General features: G+C 39.1%; 2 protein-coding genes across 3 annotated transcripts in view; one reads left to right on the plus strand and one right to left on the minus strand.

Annotated features, from left to right (window-relative positions):
- Window positions 1-17147, plus strand: part of GOLPH3 (golgi phosphoprotein 3) — a 39940-nt gene extending 22793 nt beyond the window's left edge. Inside the window, exons 3-4 of the mRNA XM_080677885.1 lie at window positions 5003-5117; window positions 15268-17147. Of these exons, the coding sequence (XP_080534011.1) occupies window positions 5003-5117; window positions 15268-15692 (540 nt within the window). The 3' untranslated portion in view covers window positions 15693-17147. The remainder of the gene's footprint in view (window positions 1-5002; window positions 5118-15267) is intronic.
- PDZD2 (PDZ domain containing 2) overlaps window positions 5289-22015 on the minus strand; it is a 360570-nt gene continuing 343843 nt past the window's right edge. The window contains exon 27 of one of the 2 annotated variants that reach the window (XR_013961080.1): window positions 5289-5885. The gene's annotated coding sequence lies outside the window, so the exon portion shown is untranslated. The remainder of the gene's footprint in view (window positions 5886-22015) is intronic. The other variant, XR_013961081.1, reaches the window with a different exon arrangement.

Here is a 22015-nt window from a genome sequence, read left to right on the forward strand (position 1 = left end):
TTATTTTGGCATTTACCTCCATATTTCTAAACTTATACTGCCATTTCTTGGTAAATCAGTTTGAGATGCTGTTTACTCTCAAAACAGATGCATATTTGGCTCTCTTACGTATCACCTCAATGCCCGCCCACCTTTCTATTAAGAGTATGTCATAATTGTTGGCAAAACAGCAATGACTGTTTTATATCATTACAACTATGTATAGTTTTCTTTAGTTAGTTATATCCTGTGATATTTTCCTTTCTTTGTTTTTTTTTTTCCTAGAGTTAATAATTCTATTTTTAACATTTTCTGTGTAGCTGTCCTTTTTTCTTACATGCTTCACCAGAGAAAAGTTAGTATTAATTTTCAAATGTTCAAATTTATAATTCCATTAACTTCCTTAAAATTCACATTTTACTTCAATCTGAGCCGGTAATGCTTTGGTTCTGCTGGAACTTCCTGTCACATTTTTACTGCTTTCAACGCTCTGTTTTCTGGGTCTAATATTTTCTTCCATCCTTGTGGGAGGAAACTGTTTTGAGATTTTTGTGTACTTGAAGATGCTACTTCAGTTTTATTTGACAGTTTAATTTGACTGGCAATAGGATGTTAGGTATAAATTATTTTTCCATAGAATTTTTTTTTAACTTATCTGTAGTGTTACAGATGTTCCCTTTTTATCCCTATTGACCCCTTCTAGCCTGTACCGGCCGCCTGCCCCCCACCTCCTCCCTGTCCCAGGCCTTCACCACACTATTGTCTGTGTCCTTGGGTTATGCATATAATTTTTGAAGATATTTCTCTATTGTCCTCTAGTATACAGAGTTGCCATTAGAGTTTGGTGCCCTTCTAATTTTCATTCTTGGTTTGACATCTGCTTTTTCCTTTCTGGAAGCATTTGGGATTATCTATTTATCCCTGATATTCTGAAATTGTATGATTTGCCTTGATGTGGGTCCTTAAAAGTTCATTATGCATGCACTCCTTCAATGTGAAAATGTGTGTCTTTTGGTTTTGGAAAGTTTTCTTATATTCTTATATCTTTTGCCCTCCATTTTCTTAACTCTGTAAGTTGAATGTGGACGTCTTAGCTACTCTTTTTCTTTCTGATTTTTATTTTCCAGCTTTATTGAGATACAATTGATGTTCTCTGACCTCTCTTATCTTGAGTTTGTTTGTTTGTTTGTTTTTTAATCATCACCTTGGCTCATGTTTTTCTTTTCTAGGAGCCCTTTTTTCATTTTTTTTTTTATCATGGCTTCTCATTCTTGTTTTATGAATGTAATATCTTTAAAATCTCTGAGGATATTATAGCTCTTCTGAAAGTTTTCTTTATCTGTGTTATCTATGATTCATCAGAGTTCTTATTTCCTTTCTCTTTTGGTTTCTTTGCTGCTGAAGGCTTTCCTTCAAATGTCTTGTCATCCTTGGTTATCTATTCAGGAAGAATGAGACTCCCTCATCCAAGTGGGGGGAAAGAACTAAGTACAAATTATATGTGTGAGCACAGGATATTTGCTAGTGGGCTATACACTGCTGAATTTTATTAGGGAGTTTAGGGCTTTCTCTATGAGTCGTTGAAGGGTTTTAAGCAGAAACAATGGAATGTCATGATAAGACTAGAGGCCTGGTGCACAAAATTCGTGCACTCGGTTGGGGGGGGTCCCTCAGCTGGGCCTGCACCCTCTCACAGTCCAGGAGCCCTTGGGGGATGTCAGACTGCCATGGGGAGCCGGCCTAAGCCATCAGTCAGACATCCTTAGTGCTGCTGCGGAGGTAGGAGAGGCTCCTGCCACTGCCACTGCACTCACCAGCCGTGAGCTGGCTTCTGGAGCACTAACCACCAGGGGGCAGCTCCTGTGTTGAGCATCTGCCCTCCGGTGGTCAGTATGCGTCATAGTGAATGGTCATTCTGCTGTTCGGTCAATATGCATATTAGCCTTTTATTATATAAGATTTGCCTTTTATAAAGATCAGTGAAGAGAATGGATTGAAAATGGCTAAAACTCAGGAAACAAATTAATCCAAGTGAAAGATAACTAGATTAGGTAGACTAGAATAAGTGCTGAGGTGATGGAGAAAAGTGATCCCTCTGAGACAGATTTAGGGGACAGAATTTCAAAAGAAAAAAGATCTACTTATACCCAGAAGTGGGTGAACGTGGGCATGAGGTGGGCATTGAGCTTAGATTGTATGGATTTAAGAAGTGGTGTGGCATGACCCCAGTTATCCTATCTAATAAAGAGGGAATATACAAATTGACCGTCACGCTGTAACAAGATGGCTGCGCCCACAGCGGAGGCAGGGATTCTGTAACACAAGATGGCTGTGCCCACAGCAGAGGCAGGGATCCCATAACACAAGATGGCTGCACCCACAACAGAGGCCGAGTTCCCATAATGAGCCTTAACGAGCAATCAGCAGGGACATGAGGCTGTGCCCCCCGCCTGGTGGGGCATGACAGGGAACCTCAGGCCGTACTCCCCGCCCCGGCGACCTCGGGCCGCTCCCCCCGCCTGGCAGGGCTTAATGGGGGACCTCAGGCTGCACCCCGCGCCCGGCAGGGCTTGGTGGGGGACCTCAGGCTGTGCCCCCCCACCCGGCAGGGCTTGATGGGGGATCTGAGGCCGCATCCCCCACCTGGCAGAGCTTGATGGGGGACCTGAGGCCGCGTCCCCACCCGGTGGGGCTTGACGGGGGTGGGGCCGGCCAGGTCTGGGTCTTGTGCGATTTGGAGGTGCACATGAGTGGGCGGGGATTTGACTCTGGTTCCTGTGGCGCGCCCCAGACTCTGACAGGAGGACGATTTTCATATACATTTTACTAATTTTCTTTTACCTCTTTTTTAAAAAAAATATATTTTATTGATTTTTTTTTTACAGAGAGGAAGGGAGAGGGATAGAGAGTTAGAAACATCGATGAGAGAGAAACATCAATCAGCTGCCTCCTACACACCTCCTACTGGGGATGTGCCTGCAGCCAAGGTACATGCCCTTGACCGGAATCGAACCTGGGACCCTTGAGTCCGCAGGCCGACGCTCTATCCACTGGGCCAAACCAGCTATGGCTCTTTTATCTCTTGACACTTCCGTTATAGAGAAAGGGCAAATAGCAATATTAAAATATTTCCTCTAATTAATTCCCTTTTAATATGCACGAATTTCGTGCACCGAGTCACTAGTATAGACATACAATTCTTTCTCCCAAGGTTCTCCTTTTTTCTTATTCTCTTGACACTCCCCCCTCCCCCCGTCTCTAAATGCATGGTCTTGAACAGCACTGTCCAAAGAACTTTCTGTGATGATGAAAATGTTCTGTATCTGCATTGTCCAATATGATAGCCACTAACCACATTTGTCTGTGAGACACACTTGAAATGTGGCTAGTGCAAATTGAGACATGCTGTGAATAAAAACACACTGTATTTTTGAAGACTTACTATGGAAAAAGAAGGAACAAGAAGGAAAAAATATCTCAATTTAAGAATATTTACTGCATGTTAATATTTTGGCTGTAGTGGGTTAAGTCAAATATATTAAAATTAATTCCACCTGTATCTTTTCCTTTTTTGATGTAACTAAAATTAAAAAAAAAAAATAGATTTAGCCGAAACCGGTTTGGCTCAGTGGATAGAGCATTGGCCTGCGGACTAAAGGGTCCCTGGTTTGATTCCGGTCAAGGGCATGTACCTTGGTTGCGGGCACATCCCCAGTGGGAAGTGTGCAGGAGGCAGCTGATCGATGTTTCTCTCACATCGATGTTTCTAGCTCTCTATCACTCTCCCTTCCTCTCTGTAAAATATCAATAAAATATATTAAAAAATAGATTTATGGTTCTTAACTATATTTATATTGGGTCACACTGTGTCAAATAGATATAGTATGAATTTTTTTTTTAAATGTTTTTATTGATGTCAGAGAGGAAGGGAGAGGGAGAGATAGAAACATCCATGATGAGAGAGAATCATGGATCGGCTGCCGCCTGTACACCCCCTACTGGGGATCGAGCCCACACCCGGGCATGTGTCCTTGACCGGAATCGAACCCGGGACCCCCCAGTCCATAGGCTGACGCTCCATCCACTGAGCCAAACCGGCGATGGCATGAATTTCTTAATCTTTCAGAAGAAGGTTACCTTTTTTGAGCAAAAAGGTAAAGGACACATTGTTGAAGACAGATTTTAAGAGAGGACTGTTACATTTAAAAAAGAATACTGTTAAATTTCATAACATTTTAATAGCTTACAGATTCACCTTTGATACAGAATTTACACTAGAAATTTGTTGCTTAGGCAGCAAGAACATTAATGAAGGTTGTAGAGATCTACTACTTGGCTAAAGCAGTATAGTAATTTTCTGTCTCATCCCCCAACTGGATTTTTCCACTGTTAAGGTGGATTCTGTATCCCATTATAGTTTAGAAAAAAATTTGTAGTATTTAAAAATGTTATGTCATTGAGCTTATTGGTATTTTCTTTAAGTTGTCAGAACTTTGAAAAAACCTTTCTCGCCTTCACAATTATATTTCATTATTTAAATCTTTATTGTGGTATAAGCTCTAAGGAGTCATGTCTTATTTAATTTTTACTGCTAATTTGTTAGCCAGTTGTTTTAATAATGTTCATTGACATTTATTTCTCTACTGGTGTAAAATGCCACCATTTTCATATACAGAATTATTACATATAATTGTTTCTGCAACTAATAAATGTTTAAAAAATTAATTTCTGGGTCAAATAGCACAAGGTTTAGTAATGAAAGGAATTACAGTTAGTATTTTCTAGCATTTTGCTTTATTAATTAAGATTACTTTTATTCATGATTGTAGCTAATCAGGTTAGGTTAAATACCGGATTTTCTTAATATAGAATTAATTTAAAATCTGACTTTGATTTTGCAAGTACACTTGGGGCTTTAGCCATAATGAATTACTTGCATAATTATTTAAGTTTTTCATTCAAAGAGATCCAGTCAGAGAAAAGGTATCAGTGGATCATTTTATTCGTGTTGCTTACATTTTAGGTGATCTGTAAGTCTGATGCCCCAACAGGGGATGTTCTTCTTGATGAAGCTCTAAAGCATGTTAAGGAGACTCAACCTCCAGAAACAGTCCAGAACTGGATCGAATTACTTAGTGGTGAGTTTCTGTGTATAAACTAGAATTTGAATTCTATTCAAAAGTTTTTTGTGAAAGTTTAAAATCCTTTCGAACGGAACTTAGACACAATAGCCAAGAGTTTGTTTAGTTATTTAGTCAAAGTTATAAGTTAGTCACTGAATGGGGAAAATAGTGTTTTTTATTTTTTTAAATATATTTTATTGATTTTTACAGAGAGGAAGGGAGAGGGATAGAGAGTTAGAAACATCAATGAGAGAGAATCATTGATTGGATGCCTCCTGCACACCTCCTACTGGAAATGTGTCCGCAACCAAGGTACATGCCCTTGACCGGAATTGAACCTGGGACCCTTGAGTCCGCAGACCGACGCTCTATCCACTGAGCCAAACGGGTTAGGGCAGAAAATAGTGTTTTTAAAAAGTTCATGCCCTTTAACAAGACTGAGCAGATGTTGAATGAAATGTAATATTCTTCTTTAGAGCTCCCATCATTGTTTTATCAGAATTACCTCATGTCACCTTTTTCTGGGTAGGCTAGGTTAAACTGTGGTAACAACCCTAAAACCTTAATGGCTCAAAATAATAGTTTATTTCTCACTCAACTGTTGGTCAGTCACAGGCCACTTCATTCTCACTTTGGCAGGCAGATGGAATTGTCACCATCTGGAGCATTGTCACTGTTGGGAAGGGAAGATGAGCATGGCAGATCTCTCAGCCTCTTCATTTTCTGCTCAGAAATGACACGTGGTTCAGATTTCATTGGTCAGAGCAAGTCACATGGCCTCCCCTAAGTTTAAGGAGATAGGAAAGTGTGAGTGTAGTGGAGAAGAACCTGAAATATTTGGTTGACAGCACTAATGCTACTACTTCTATATTAAGTATTTGTGTATTTGTCTAATCTTCTAGATAGAGAGCTCTTTCTGTATAGGATCTAAGTTACCTTGTTCTTCTTCTCTGCTACTCTCATATAAAACATATCTTCTGCACACAGTTGACCTTGAACAACATGGGTTTGAATCCTACAGGTCCACTTATATGTGGATTTTTTTCAATAAATACTGTAAATGTATTTTTTCTTACGACTTTAATATTTTCTTTTTCTGGCATACTTTTTAAAAAAATATATTTTATTGATTTTTTACAGAGAGGAAGAGAGAGGGATAGAGAGTTAGACACATCAGTGAGAGAGAAACATCAATCAGCTGTCTCCTGCACACCTCCTACTGGGGATGTGCCCGCAGCCAAGGTACATGCCCTTGACCGGAATCGAACCTGGGACCTTTCAGTCCGCAGGCCAATGCTCTATCCACTGAACCAAACCAGTCAGGGCTGGCATACTTTATTGTAAAAATACAGTATATAATACATATAACAAAATATATGTTAATTGGCTTTATGTTACAAGTAACTCTTCGGGTCAATAGTAGGCTATTAGTTAAATTTTGGGGGAGTTAAAAGTTATATGTGGGCCCTAGCCGGTTTGGCTCAGTAGATAGAGCTGACGGCCTGCAGACTTGAAGGGTCCTAGGTTCAATTCCAGTCTAGGGCATATGCCTGGGTTGTGGGCTCGATCCCCACTAGGGGGCATACAGGAGGCAGCATATCAGTGATTCTCTTCATTGATGTTTCTGTCTCCCTCTCCCTTCCTCTCTGAAATCAATAAAAATATATTTTTTAAAGTTATAACTGGATTTTCGACTGCTCAGGTTCAGCACCCCTACCCCATGCATTGTTCAAGGCTCTCAACTGTACATGTATTGTTATTTCATGTTCAAACGTATTGCTGCTTAAAGAAACTGTTTTAAACACATATGGTCTTTGTCAGAGATCGGTAATTAACATGTCATTTCTTTCAGTTTCTCAAATAATAGTCCCTATTATGAGGATATTCTGTTTGTAAAAAAAATATTGAGTTTTGCATGTTTGTTTATATAAAAATTGAATACACATACTACATTCTTAGCTAAGAGGGCAACAATGGGCACTTTACATTTAGGACAGGGTTCATTCTTTTTTTTGTTTGTTAATCCTCACATTAGTAGGGTGGTGAAGGCCTGGTGGGGGGGCGGCGCTGGCTGAAGGAGGTTTATGGGGGTGGGAAAGGGGGACATAACGTAATACTTTCAACCATACAGATTAAAAAACAATCCTCACATGAGGTTATTTTTTCCATTGCTTTTCAGAGGGGAAGGGGTGGGGTGGAGAGAGAGAGAGCGCGAGAGCACGCGCGCAAGTGCGAGAGCAAGAGCAATGTGAGAGAGAGACAATGTGGGAGCAAACCCACAACCCAGGTACTTGCCCTTATCAAAACTGAGGCATTTCGGTGCATTGGCCGACACTCTGACCACTGAGCAACACTGGCTAGCTAGGGCAGTTGTTTCTTTTTCATACATTTATTCATTTATTTACTTTTTTATTGTTTAAAGTATTACAAATAGTAGTACATATATTTCCTTTTTTTTCCCCCCCCAATTGACCTTCCCCCAGCCTCCCTTAACCCCTGGCACATGCCCTCACCCCCTGCCCAGTGTCTTGCGTCCATTGGTTATGCTGACAGTCTGTTCGATGCTTCTCTGCCTCTGTATCTATTTTTTGGTCATCAGTTTATAATGTTCTTTATTATCCATAAATTAGTGAGATCACGTGGTATTATTTTTCTTTCACTGACTGACTGATTTCACTTAGCATAATGCTCTCCAGTTCCATCCATGCTGTTGCAAATGGTAAGAATTCCTTCTTTTTTATAGCAGCATAGTATTCCATTGTATAGATGTACCACAGTTTTCTAATCCATTCATCTGCTGATGGGCATTTAGGCTGTTTCCAAATCTTTGCTATTGTAAATTGTGCTGCTGTGAACATAGGGGTGCATATATCCTTTCTTTTTTTTTTTTTTTTTTTTTTAAATATATTTTATTGCTATTTTACAGAGAGGAAGGGAAAGGGATAGAGAGCTAGAAACATCGATGAGAGAGAAACATCGATCAGCTGCCTCCTGCACACCCCCCACTGGGGATGTGCCCGCAACCAAGGTACATGCCCTTGACCGGAATCGAACCCGGGACCCTTCAGTCCGCAGGCCGACGCTCTATCCACTGAGCCAAACCGGTTTCGGCCATATATCCTTTCTGATTGGTTTCTCTTTTCTTGGGATATATTCCTAGAAGTGGTATTACTGGGTCAAACAGCAGTTCCATTTTTAATTTTTTGAGGAAACACCATACTGTTTTCCACAGTGGCTGCACCAGTCTGCATTCCCACCAGCAGTGAAGGAGGGTTCCTTTTTCTCTGCATCCTCTCCAGCACTTGTCATTTGTTGATTTGTTGATAATAGCCATTCTGACAGGTGTGAGGTGGTACCTCATTGTTTTGATTTGCATCTCTCTGATGATTAGTGACTTTGGGCATGTTTTCATATGTCTCTTGGCTTTTTGAATGTCCTCTTTCAAAAAGTGTCTATTTAGATCATTTGCCCATTTTTTGATTGGGTTGTTTATCTTCCTTTTGTTAAGTTATATGAGTTCCCTGTAAATGTTGGAGATTAAACCCTTATTGGTGATAACATTGGCAAATATGTTCTCCCATGCAGTAGGCTTTCTTGTTGTTTTGTTAATGGTTTCTTTTGCTGTGCAAAAGCTTTTTATTTTGATGTAACCCCATTTGTTTATTTTCTCCTTAGTTTCCATTGCCCTAGGACCGTGGTCGGCAAACTGCGGCTCGCGAGCCACATGCGGCTCTTTGGCCCCTTGAGTGTGGCTCTTCCACAAAATACCACGGCCTGGGCAAGTCTATTTTGAAGAAGTGTCATTAGAAGAAGTTTAAGTTTAAAAAATTTGGCTCTCAAAAGAAATTTCAGTCGTTGTACTGTTGATATTTGGCTCTGTTGACTAATGAGTTTGCCAACCACTGCCCTAGGAGCTGTATCGTTAAATATATTGCTACGACAAATGTCTGCTATTTTGCTGCCTATGGCTTCTTCTAAGATTTTTATAGTTTCCCATCTTATGTTTAAGTCCTTTATCCATTTTGAGTTTATTTTATTTTTTTAAAATATATTTTATTGATTTTTTACAGAGAGGAAGGGAGAGTGAGAGAGAGTTAGAAACATTGATGAGAAAGAAACATCAATCAGCTGCCTCCTGCACACTCCCTACTGGGGATGTGCCCGCAACCAAGGTACATGCCCTTGACCGGAATTGAACCTGGGACTCTTGAGTCCACAGGCTGACGCTCTATCCCCTGAGCCAAACCAGTCAGGGCTTGAGTTTATTTTTGTGTCTGGTGTAAGTTGGTGGTCTAGTTTCATTTTTTTGCAAGTATCTGTCTAGTTTTTCCAACACCATTTATTGAAGAGACTGTCTTGACTCCATTGTATGGTCTTGCCTCCTTTGTCAAATATTAATTGAGCATAATGGCTTGTGTCGATTTCTGGGTTCTCTGTTCTGTTCTGCTGGTGTATATGTCTGTTCTTGTGCCAGTACCAGGCAGTTTTGAGAACAGTGGCTTTGTAGTATAGTTTGATATCTGCTATTGTGATCCCTCCAACATTGTTCTTCTTTCTCAAGATTGCTGCAGCTATTCGGGGTCTTTTTTTATTCCGGATGAATTTTTGGAGAATTTGTTCTAGGTTTTTGAAGTATGCCGTTGGTATTTTAATGGGGATTGCATTGAATTTATAGATTGCTTTGGATAGTATGGACATTTTAATGATGTTGATTCTACCAATTCATGAACATGGTATATTTTTCCATTTGTTCATGTCTTCCTTTATCTCTTTTTTTCAGTGTTCTGAAGTTTTCTGAGTAATTGTTTCTTTTTTGATAGAGAACAAACTTATTCACAGGTTGTTTTGATAATTTTGAAATTTTGTTTTTGATTGCCTTGTAGATCTGCTGGTAAAGTTTTTTTACCTCATTCAGTGAGGAAAAACTTGAATTCTTTCCCTTCTTTGTGCTTTTGATATTGGTGAGAATTTATAATTTCTTTTGTAGGAATCTTAAAATTACTTTGCCCCTTTGATGAGGATTTGTTTGGTTAAAACTAGATAATATAACCCACTAATCCACTTACTTGACACATGACAATACAGTATAGTACTGTGGCCCACACATTGCCAACCCTCTCTGGTTAGCCTTCCACTTTTTGCCTTTTGGGACAGCTGACAGACTCACAGAATAACAGATTAGAGTTTAACAATAGGGTTCTCTGAAAGTGAAGGAGCTCAAAAAAGAGAAGTCATTGGAGCTTTAGTAGTTGGAGGAGGAAATAGAACTTGGTTTAGGCCTTTGAAGGATCAGAATGAGACAGAAAGAGGGAAGTATACCTATTCAGAGGCATTACAGGGGTACTAAAATGGGTGGCCCTATCCACTGTCTTTTTGCTACTTGGTTTTCAAAACGATGTATTGATACTTGCATAGGTGGTAGGGGAAAGAGAATGAGTAACGCAAGTTGGTCTGGTGATTACTTCTGAGGCAGAGAAGGACACAGGAGGCATCTAAGGTCCTGACAAAGGTTTCATCTTTACCTGGATGGCGAGATACCCAGGGGTTAATTTTATTATTACTTACACTGTACATCATACATGCTAAAACTTACTGATATATTGTAAATATTACTTATATTAATTTAAAATTTGATAAATATACATATATTTGAGGCAAAGACTTAAAAATGTTTTAAAAACTGTTTTTAAGAATAAACGTTTCTGGCCTGGCCAGTGCTGCTCAGTGGTTGAGTATCGATCCATGAACCAGTAGGTCATGGTTTGATTCCAGGTCAGGACACATGCCCAGGTTGCAGGGTTTATCCTCATTAGGGGGTGTGCAGAAGGCAGCCAATCAATGATTTTCTCTCATCATTGATGTTTCTATCCCTCTCTCCCTCTCCCTTCCTCTCTCTGAAATTAATAAAAACAAGAGTAAAAGTTTCTGGCTTTTTGAAAATCTTTTTTTTTTTTTTTTTAATATAACTTTTATTGATTTCAGAGAGGAAGGGAGAGGGGGGAGAGAGAGAGAAACATCATTGATGAGATAGAATCATTGATTGGCTGCCTGCTGCACGCCCCACATTGGGGATCGAGCCCACAACCTGGGCATGTGCCCTTGACCAGAATCCAACCTGGGACCCTTTAATCCGCAGGCCGAAGCTCTATCCACTGAGCCAAACAAGCTAGGGCTTGAAATCTTAAGACATGTAGTTGATGAATTTGGTCACAAGGTGTCACTAGACTGCCAAATTTCTGAACAGCTGCTTTTAGTTTTGTAACAAGATGTCAAGGAAGAGAGTAGTTTTTTGTAGTGAAATTATGTAGGTAGCTGTCAGTATGTCATTTCCACTGAAGTAATTGTTGGGCAGAGGACATAATCTTTGAAGAACTTTGCCTCTCTATCTGCTTCTCTCAAGTTTGTTTACAAAAAGGTAAATAAATTCTTTAGGGACTGATGAATAATAATATGGATCATAGTAACATCTTTTAATCTAGAATTTTTAGTACTATTTATTAGGCACTTATTACAAATATTTAAAAGTTATTTAATATTCTGCTTAAACTGAAGCAGCTAAATCTTCAGTAGTTAGTATAGATTAAATCTATATTGTATCTTCCTTTTACTCATACAGCTACCCTTCTCCCACCCCATTTATACCGTTTACTTAAACTATGCTAATCTCAGGGGTGACTTTATTCTTTGGATTTAGCTTACTTTATTTGGTTCTTTTAAAGAAGCAGAAATGTCAGAATACCAAGATACTTTGACCATTCAGTTATTTTATGGGGGTGCTTAACAACCCCATTTGCATGTTACATTGTTTCAGCCTTCTGCTTATGAGATTTATTTGTTCTTTCACATAACTGAGGAGATCTGAATAACAATTTTGTTAAAGTGAATACACAAGGTTTGCCCTTTTCCAGGGAATTGCTACAAAAGAAGATAATTTCTAAATACCTTTTTAAAATATATATATTTTTATTGATTTCAGAGAGGAAGGGAGAAGGGAGAGAGAGATAGAAACATCAATGATAAAGAGAATCATTGTGGGCTGCCTCCTGCATGCCCCCCACTGGGTATCGAGCCCACAACCCGGACATGTGCCCTTGACTGGAATCGAACCCAGGACCCTTCAGTCCACAGGCCAATGCTCTATCTACTGAGCCAAACCAGCTAGGGCAAAATACCTTTTTATTACTTCCTCTGAGGTAGGAATGATTGCCCATAAGAAGGTCCACTCATAAATGGAGCACCTTACTTGATGGTGAGTCTGTTCAGACTCTTCTCATTTTTAGTAGCAACACTGACTTGTCAGCATATTTTGGAATTGAGAAATTTCTTACAGCAACTTTGTAAGCATTGGTTGCAATAGATAAGATTTAATTATAGATAAGTTGTAGATAAACCTTAGTGTAACTTTAATACAATAGACAGCCATAAACTGCTAATCGCATTTATTTCTCATGAAAAAGAAAAAAAGTCATTGTATAGCAGCATTAGGGGGATTTTTATTGTTTTTTAGGTCTGCAAAGAGAAATTTAACTTTGGGTTTCTCAGAATAATCTTATACACATATCACCCCGTGCCTTTGTTTGGGAATAAATGGCCAAGATATTCTCTAAGGCATAGCTAGGAGATGACCAAGTTGAAATCATATCCACCAGTCTGGTTCTCCTAGCTCGTTATAAGTTAGCATTCCATTTATTATTGAATTATATTTTTCTTTTATACAATTAGATTTTAAAGTCTGATAGGACCCCTAAATATATTTTAGCTCTTTTTTGAAGTTACCAAGGAAATTGAATGCAATGGTTGTTTGTCTTTTGCGGAAACTAATTTGCTAGGTTTTTTTAAATTGGAAAGTTAATGTTTTCTTTAAATGCAGGTAGTAACTTCAATTCATGGTACCAACCCTTTATTATTTGATAATTGTTTTCAAGTTCCTAGTTTTACAGTTATTCACAAAATGAAAAATCACAATGCAGATCATTTACTCATTTTTTTAAAAAAAAGGTCTTTTCATATTTATTTAGATATTTATAATAGCCATTTTATTATTTTTTAATCCTCTCCTGAGAATTTTTCCCCATTATTTTTCCCCCCTGTTAATCCTCACCTGAGGATATTTTTCTCAATTTTTAGAGAGTGTGGAGGGGAGAAAGGGAGACACACACACAAATGTGTGAGAGAGAAATTGATCCATTGCCTCCCATACGTGTCCTGATGGACTGGGATTGAACCTGCAACCCACATACGTGCCATTGACGGGGAATCCAACCCATGATCTTTTGGTACTGAGGCCAACACTAACTGGTGAGCAACACAGGCCAGGGCTGAATTGTAAATATGTGGCAGTGAACATAGGGGATGTTTATATCCTTTTGGATTAGCGTTTTGGAGTTCTTTGGGTACATACCCAGAAGAGGGATTGTTGGGTTATATGGTAGTTCTATTTTTAATTTCTCGAGGAACCTCTGTAATGTTTTCCATAGTGGCTGCACTAATTTACAGTTCCACCAACAAAGCATGGGGTTCCCTTATTTCTGCATCCTTGCCAACACTGTTTGTTGATTTATTGATGGGAAACCATACTCACAGGTGTGTGGTGATATCTCATTGTGGTTTTGATTTGCATTTTCCTGATTAGTGATGTGGAGCATCTTTTCATATGTCTATTGGCCATCTGTATGTCCTCTCTGGAGAAATGTTTATTCAAGTCCTCTGCCCATTTTTTAGTGTTTTTTTTTTTTTTTTTTTTTTTTTTTTTTTTTTTTTTTTTAGGGGGGGCGTTCTTACATATTTTGGGTTTTAACCCTTATCAAATGTATCATTGGTGAATATCTTCTTCCATTCAAAAGGTTGTTTTCTATTTGTTGATAATTTCCTTCCCCATGCCAAAACTTTTTAGTTTGATGTAGTTCCATTTGTTTATTTTTTCTTTTGTTTCCTGGGAAGACATTTTCAAATAAATGTTACTGAGAGCGATGTCAGAATTTACTGCCTATATTTTCTTTTGTAAGTTTTATGTCTTACATTTAAGCCTTTTATCCACTTTGAGTTGATTTTTGTATATGGTCTAGTTTCACTGATTGTGCCCAGCTTGGGGCTGTTGTCTGGGGGAGCTATGAAATTATCTGCAGTTGGTTGCTGCTTGTGCTGGGCTTAGAGCTGCTTGGGAGTAGCTATTTTGCAAACCAAGGCTGCAATTTGTGTGGGGTTTATGGCTGCTTGTTGAGGCTGTGTTCCAAGCCCAGACTAGCCAATGTGTATGCCTGGGGCTGCTTGATGGTAGTTTCAATGCAAATTCAAACCTATTGCTGCTTGTGCCAGACTTGGGGTAGCTTAGCTAGAGGTACAGTGCACATCATGGACAGCCACTGCTTGTTTGGGGTTTGTGGACATGCAGGCTGTTGGATGGTGTAGGGTCCCAGGGAATCACCAGGGCAGGACAATGGTGTTGGCCAGGTTAATGGAGAGCTCTGATTTGGTGCCCACCTATTTCTGGACTGGCTGGCTGGGTTGGGGGAGGGCTCAACAAAGGACCAATGGTATCTGCCAGCACTTCCGTCCCTGGGAGAGAGCTGTCCCAACCCCTGCTCTTCCAGCACTTTCCCTGAAGCTAGTCAGTTTAGTTTCTCCCTGTATATCCTTGGTACTTTTCTAGCTGCTGCTCCTACACTGGAGCCATGTGAGTGAGTTTGTGAGCTAGTGCGACTGTGTGCGGCCTCTCAAGAGGAGTGCCTGGGACTCCAGCAGCCCTTGTTCTCACTTGGATGTTGTCCCTGCTGGTTTTCACAGCCAGATGTTAGGAGTCTCCTCTTCCCAACACTGGTATCTGGGACTGGGAAGCCCGTGGTGGGGCTGGGACCCTTACTCCTTAGTGGGTCCTCCACAGCTTGAGTATTCCTCTAATTCTTAATTGCCACCTCATGGGTGTGGGACCAGCTCGTTTCATGTCTCTGCCTCTCCTACTAGTCCCTTTGTGGCTTCTTCTTTATCTCCTTAGTTATAGCATTTATGTTCAGCTAGTCTTTAGGTGATTCTCAATGATGTTTGTTTCATAATTTAGTTGTAATTTTGATGTAGTAATGGGAGGAGGTGAGCACAGCATTTACCTACTCTTCTATCTTGACTGGAATCCAATACCTATCATTTCTAACTTCTGAAATATTTTGTTTAGGTGAAACATGGAATCCATTAAAACTGCATTATCAATTAAGGAATGTACGGGAACGATTAGCTAAAAACCTGGTAGAAAAGGGCGTATTGACAACAGAGAAACAGAACTTCCTACTTTTTGACATGACCACACATCCCCTCACCAACAACAACATTAAGCAGCGCCTCATCAAGAAGGTACAGGAAGCTGTTCTTGACAAATGGGTGAATGACCCTCACCGCATGGACAAGCGCCTGCTCGCCCTCATTTACCTCGCCCACGCCTCGGATGTTCTGGAGAATGCCTTTGCTCCCCTGCTGGATGAGCAGTATGATTTAGCCACCAAGAGAGTGCGGCAGCTCCTCGACTTGGATCCTGAGGTGGAATGTGTGAAGGCCAACGCCAACGAGGTTCTGTGGGCGGTGGTGGCGGCCTTCACCAAGTAACTGCCCGGGGGAAGGAAGCCTTCTCCTCCCTCTCAAGTAAACCAGTAGTTTTTCTTCTATTGACTTCTGGTTTTCTGCAGTTTATACTTTCCCACACTATAATTGGCTTTTGTTTTATGAAATGGTAGGTGGCTTTTTTTTTTTTTTTTTAATATGTTTGCAGGATTCTGCTGGTACGAGAGGCCTTCCTCTTTCTGTTTTAAAAAAAAAGTTTTACTGCCATATTGGCATTCCATTCCTTCTGTTTCCATTCTCACAGTTACCTGTTTTGGATTTCTGGTATGCTTTGACTTTCAAAGTAACCTCCAGTCTCCTCACATGCAGACCTTCGGATTACCTCAGTTTGAGTTTTCCCCTGTGTGCATGTACATCTCCCATTCTGCCTACAATTCAGGCAGACATCACAAAAAGGCCTTTAACTCACCAAAGGTAAATATCTGTATCTATTAGGACGTTTTATACATAGACCTCAGTTGAGATGTATACTTAGCAAAGTTATTTTTAAATTGAAACAACACAGTAAATAATATAAAATGCCCCTTTGATTTTGTGTCCCATGTAAATCTGTTATACCATTTGTTATAATTTTAACTATTAAATCATAATGGTCCAACTGTTTCACAAAGCCAGTTTGGGATGGGCTGCATTCCAGTTATGCTGTGTATATAGTTTGAATTATATATAAATTGTCCCTTCTTCTGGCCACACCTGCCTCCATCTTAGTATTTTGCAAGATTTAATTCGTTGTACACCTGGTGCCCTCACTTCAGTTACTATTATTTGATGACGAAATAGACCTTTCATCATTGAAGGAGAGAGAAAAGATGTGTGTCTGGTCCCAAGATTTTTTGAGCTATGCTATTCTATTCATGGCACTCATCAGCTGTGCATCTCCTTTTTGCAAATATTTTTGTCTTACTGTTTTTATCATTTCTATATGGAAGAGGCTTGTGACCAGTACTAATCTTGAGTACAGTTTTTTCATTTTTTGACCACAAATTAATGTTTGCTCTTAAATGTCATTTATCTACTCACAATTTCTCACAAAAAAAATCAAATGTCATTTATAGCAGATGTTGCATGTAAATTGTTATCAAGTAATGACTGCAGTTCAGATGATTAAGAATTTTATAACAGAAAGCTCTGCTATGTTTTAATTTTTATGTACAATTATGACAATTAGCACATTATAAAAATATAAACCTTTGCTTTTTACTATTTCTTTATCACTGTTTATCAATAATATCACTTGGTTTCATAATGTAAATACTATATATTGAACAAATTAAATGTCAAAATTTTTTATTGCCATAGTTCATGTTAATAGTGAGGCTTTCAGGTGTCTAGAGTTTTTCTGGTTAACATTCAATGCAAAACTACTAGATGGATCCCCTAATATGTATACTCTTTTTATCTGACGAAATAAATAAAACTATGATCTTGAAAGTGCCTGAATCAGAGCAAGCATGTCATTTGTACTTTTGTATTTTACCTTAGTTTTCTAAGGAAGTTTTACTGAGCCTTAGTATAGTGTGGTAATAATTTTATTTTATTTTTAAAATATATTTTATTGCTTTTTTACAGAGAGGAAGGGAGAGGGAGAGAGTCAGAAACATGGATGAGAAACATCAATCAGCTGCCTCCTGCACACCCCCTACTGGGGATGTGCCCGCAACCAAGGTACATGCCCTTGACCGGAATCGAACCTGGGACCCTTGAGTCCACAGGCCGATGCTCTATCCACTGAGCCAAACAGGTCAGGACAGTGTGTGGTAATATTTTAATGCAGTGGTTGGTGAACCATTTTTTTTTTCCCTAATACTCACCTGAGGATATGTTTTTATTGATTTTAGAGAGAGGAAGGGAGAAATAGGAGGAGAGAGAGAAAGAAACATCAATTAGTTGCCTCCTATGCATTCCAACTGGGGATTGTACCACAACCTAGGTGTGCCCTGACCGGGAATAAAACCTGCAGCCTTTTTGATGTAGAGAATAACACTCCAACCAACTGAACCACCCAGCTGGGGCAGTAGGTTTTTTTTCTAGGGTCAGATAGTAAATATTTTAGTCTTTAGGCCACTTATGGTGTCTGTTGCAACTACCCAATTCTGCTGAATGAAGGTTGCCATAGATAAGGCAAATAAATGGGCGAGGCTGTGTTCTAATAAATTCTTACAGAAACAGGCAGCTGGCCATGGGCAGTAGCTTCCAGTTCTTGTTTTAAGAGATGAGAAAAGACAGATTTTCTGTCCATTAAAATAAACTCCTTACCTCCCAAAATTACACTACTGATGGAAATTAAGTATAAAAACTATCAGTTTATAGTTTCTTCCCATAAAATGCATACTGGAAACTGATATCAGTATCTTGGCATTTCTTTTCAGGTGAAGATTTATTATTTTTTTTCCCTTGGAAAAATTTTAGAAGTAATGGATATTTTTCATCTCAGCAGCATCTATCTCAGGCAAGGGAAAGGCCTGCCTGAACTTCTGCCAATGTTTGCTCACAGCAGAGTACACACCAGCTCTACCTGTGTGTGGCCCCAACTTCAGCACCTGCTTCTGTATTCAGAGAGAAACGTAGTACTTACTACCTGGAGGGCAAGCTGATTTCTAGAACTCTTTTCTCCTGTAAAATGCTGCTGCTCACAGTCCTCTGTATAGCATGAATGGTGTGGCTCCATGGAAATAATTACTCAGTGTGGTAGAAGCAGTATTTATGCCACTTTTTAAAAAGCCTTCAGATCCAAGAATCAGGCAGTGAATTTTAATAGAAAACTTGTAGAAAGATCTATTGTGCAAAGAATTAGTTGCTGTGGTTTTTTTGATTTCATATATTGTTTAATTGAGATGTATTCCTTAAAATAATCAGATCTGGAAAAATGTTCTAACCAAAGGGAGAAAGGAAACTTACCGAATGTACGTTTTGCGCCTACTAAATATTTTGTAACTCGTTTTGACCTCCCCTAACCCTAAGAACTATCTTCATTTATTGAAGAACAGGCAGAGAGAGGATGATATGCCCAGTCTTACATTATCTGGTAAGTGTTTGAGCTTTAAGTCCTGAAACGATTGAATGATAGTAATAGCATTCCACTAGCAGGGATCCTCAAACTTTTTAAACGGGGGGCCAGTTCACTGTCCCTCAGACCGTTGGAGGGCCGGACTATACTTTTTAAAAAAAAACTATGAACAAATTCCTATGCGCACTGTGGGCCCGGGATGAGTCGGCTGCTAAGCAGGACAGGCAGCGGCACCCGGTGGGCCGGATAAATGTCCTCGGCGGGCCGCATGTGGCCCACGGGCCATAGTTTGAGGACCCCAGTTTATCCTTTCTTATTTGGGCACTAGGAGGGGACTTCTTTTCTCTAACAGAAAAAAACAATAGGTGTGCAAAAGTTCTTACACTTACGCAAACTACAATGATAAAGGGACATCCCTGCTTTATTACAATATCTTGATATAACACAGTGGTCAGCAAACTGCGGCTCGCGAGCCACGTGCGGCTCTTTGGCCCCTTTAGTGTGGTTCTTCCACAAAATACCACGTATGGGCGCACATTTACCGTGCGATTGAAACTTCGTGGCCCTTGTGCAGAAGTCGGTTTTTGGCTCTCAAAAGAAATTTCAGTCGTTGTACTGTTGATACTTGGCTCTGTTGACTAATGAGTTTGCCGACAACTGGTATAACATTATTTTTTGGGGATGAAAAAGTTGAATAATTCTATATGTTCTTAGGAGAAAAAAGCATTGCCAGGTGTCAAATGGCCCAAGAAAGTTTTTGGACTGCTGAAGCAGGATTGCCCAGTGGTCTCTTAACACATTCCATCACTCAGTTCTTCCCATTGTTTGTGAATAGATGGGTACAATATTCTTTTCCAGTATAATAAACCTTTGAATTTGGTCATCACCCAAAGGAAAGAGGCTGGTGTCTTGACTATTGGGCCAATAAGTAATGACATTCCGGCATGACTACTTTTGCCCCAGGAGCATGGAAACCACCAGTCACAAGTCTGTGAGGTATTTATTTCATGAAATTCAATGTCAACTCTCTATCTTGTATGCACTTACTATATATTGTCAGATAACATTGTTCCATTTCACTTTCATTCAGGTCAAGATGACTGACAGTCTAAGGTAAATTCCAATTCATCACAGCCCATCAGGTTCCAGAATGATATACCTGGCTCTTGTAAGTTATGCACAAATGTCATATATTCTTTAATAGTACCAGTAAGGTAGTATTAGTATTCATAAACTTGCAGGCTATCCTTTAATGGGGTGTGGATGGTTAAATGTTGATAAGTATACTTTCTCAGCCCAATGCTAGAATTACATGGGTGTTTACTTCTGATAGACCATTGTTGTGCACTTTTTCCAGTAGCATCATCATATACTGGTGTGCAATTTACTTTTTGTACTTATATTGTGGAGAGCTTTCAGAATAAGCACACATCATTCTTTTTAATCATTTTTGGCTTCATTTTATAACTTCGTTAAATTTCCATTAATGGACATTTGGATTAGTCTCATGTTTTTCATTATTGCCAACAGTATTTTAATGTACATATGTCTTTATATTTGCTTGACTTCTATAGGAGGAATTAATAGAAATGAGTTTACTCGAACGGCATGTCTTAAAAATGTAAAAGGTAAAGCCAAATTGATTTGTAAGATTGATGTTAACATACACGTCCACCAGTAATATGAATGCTGGTTTCCCTACATCCTGACCAATACTTAGAGGGTTTCATCAATCCTGGTCTTAGCCAAGCTAATAGAGAATTGTCAACTTGTTTTAGTTATTGGGGGGTTGGTTATTTACTGTCTTTATTCATAGAACTTTTAAAGATTGTACTTTTCTCTCTGACTTAACCTGTTTGTGTTCTTTATCCATTGTTCTAATGGGCATCTTTTTAAATATTGATTCATCAGGACTTTTACTATATTATGGATATTAATCCTGTGTCTGTGATACTGTTTGTTTCCCCAGCCTTTGGAATTGTTGTATGATAAGTTTTTTTTTAACATTCAGTAAAGTGTAAGGTGCAGTGTTGAGCATGGAATCTGTGGAGACCTTAATTATCCTGCTAATGACATCTGCTTAGTGTTCAGGTTTGGGATATGTATATACTATAAACTTTTTTGGGGGTATGATTAAATATAACAAGTATAAAAATCATATAAACAAATGTATAACTTATGAATACATATGTATATATAAGCATTTCATGTAGTTTTTATGATTAAAATACAAATGGAAGATCACATAAACAAATTGTAGGCTAATGAATTATTTTAAGGCAAATATGTTTGTGGCCATCACTCAGCTCAGAAGCTAGAACTTGTCAGCTTATCCAGAAACTGCTCAAGACTTCCTTCCAGTTGTAATCTCCTGGTTCCAGCCAGTGTGCATCTCTAATAATTTTGTTCTGTTTAGTTTCGTTTTTCACTTGGTGATTTTGAATTTCTCCTAATTTAAAGGTCCCACCCCTTACCTTCGCCCTCTCACCCCCCCACCCCATCTTGTTTTTTTCCCTTGTAAAGTATTTGTTGATGAAATTGGATCACTGTCCTGACAGTTTCCCAAAGTCTGGATTTTGCTGATTGCATCTACATGTAGTTTAATGTATCTCTCTGACTTTTCTACTTCTCAAGAATTGATAATTGGATCTAGAGGCTTTGTCAGATTCAGGTTTGTTTGTGTAGGCAACACAGTTTCATCGGTAATGTGTGTTCGTCTATCAGGAAACGTATAATATCTCTACTTTATATGATATCTCTACTTTTATGATGTTAGTAGCCTTTCTGTTCAGTTCTTACTAGATCCTGTGTTTTACTGGGGTTGCTGACTGGTGATGTTTTAATTCTTGTCATTTCTTCATGAGGTAGAGTTTTTCTATAAAGAGAAACTTCACTTTACCTTTATTACCTTTTAGTAGTTGTAGAGGAAAGGTAGGATACATTCTACATTTTATTTACCAATTTTCAAAATCAAGTTGGTTCCCCAGCGTTCTCCAAAGGTTACTGATTTGGTTTTTTAAGTATTATGACTTTATGGAAATAAACATTGTGTTTTGTCATCAGTTTTCTTTATGAGAACCAGGATTCTCTATATGGAAAAATGAAGATACAGCTTTAAGATAGAAGATAGAAAAATCTTGTAGTTCTAAATTTGAATAGAAAGTATCAATGTAGCCCTAGCTGGTTTGGCTCAGTGGGTAGAGCATCAGCCTGCTGACTGAAGGGTCCCAGGTTTGATTCCAGTCAAGGGCACATGCCCGGGTTGCGGGCTTGATCCCCAATAGGGGACATGCAGGAGGCA

The sequence above is a fragment of the Plecotus auritus genome, assembly GCF_963455305.1.
Source record: "Plecotus auritus genome assembly, chromosome: 7".
NCBI classification, from domain to species: Eukaryota; Metazoa; Chordata; class Mammalia; order Chiroptera; family Vespertilionidae; genus Plecotus; species Plecotus auritus.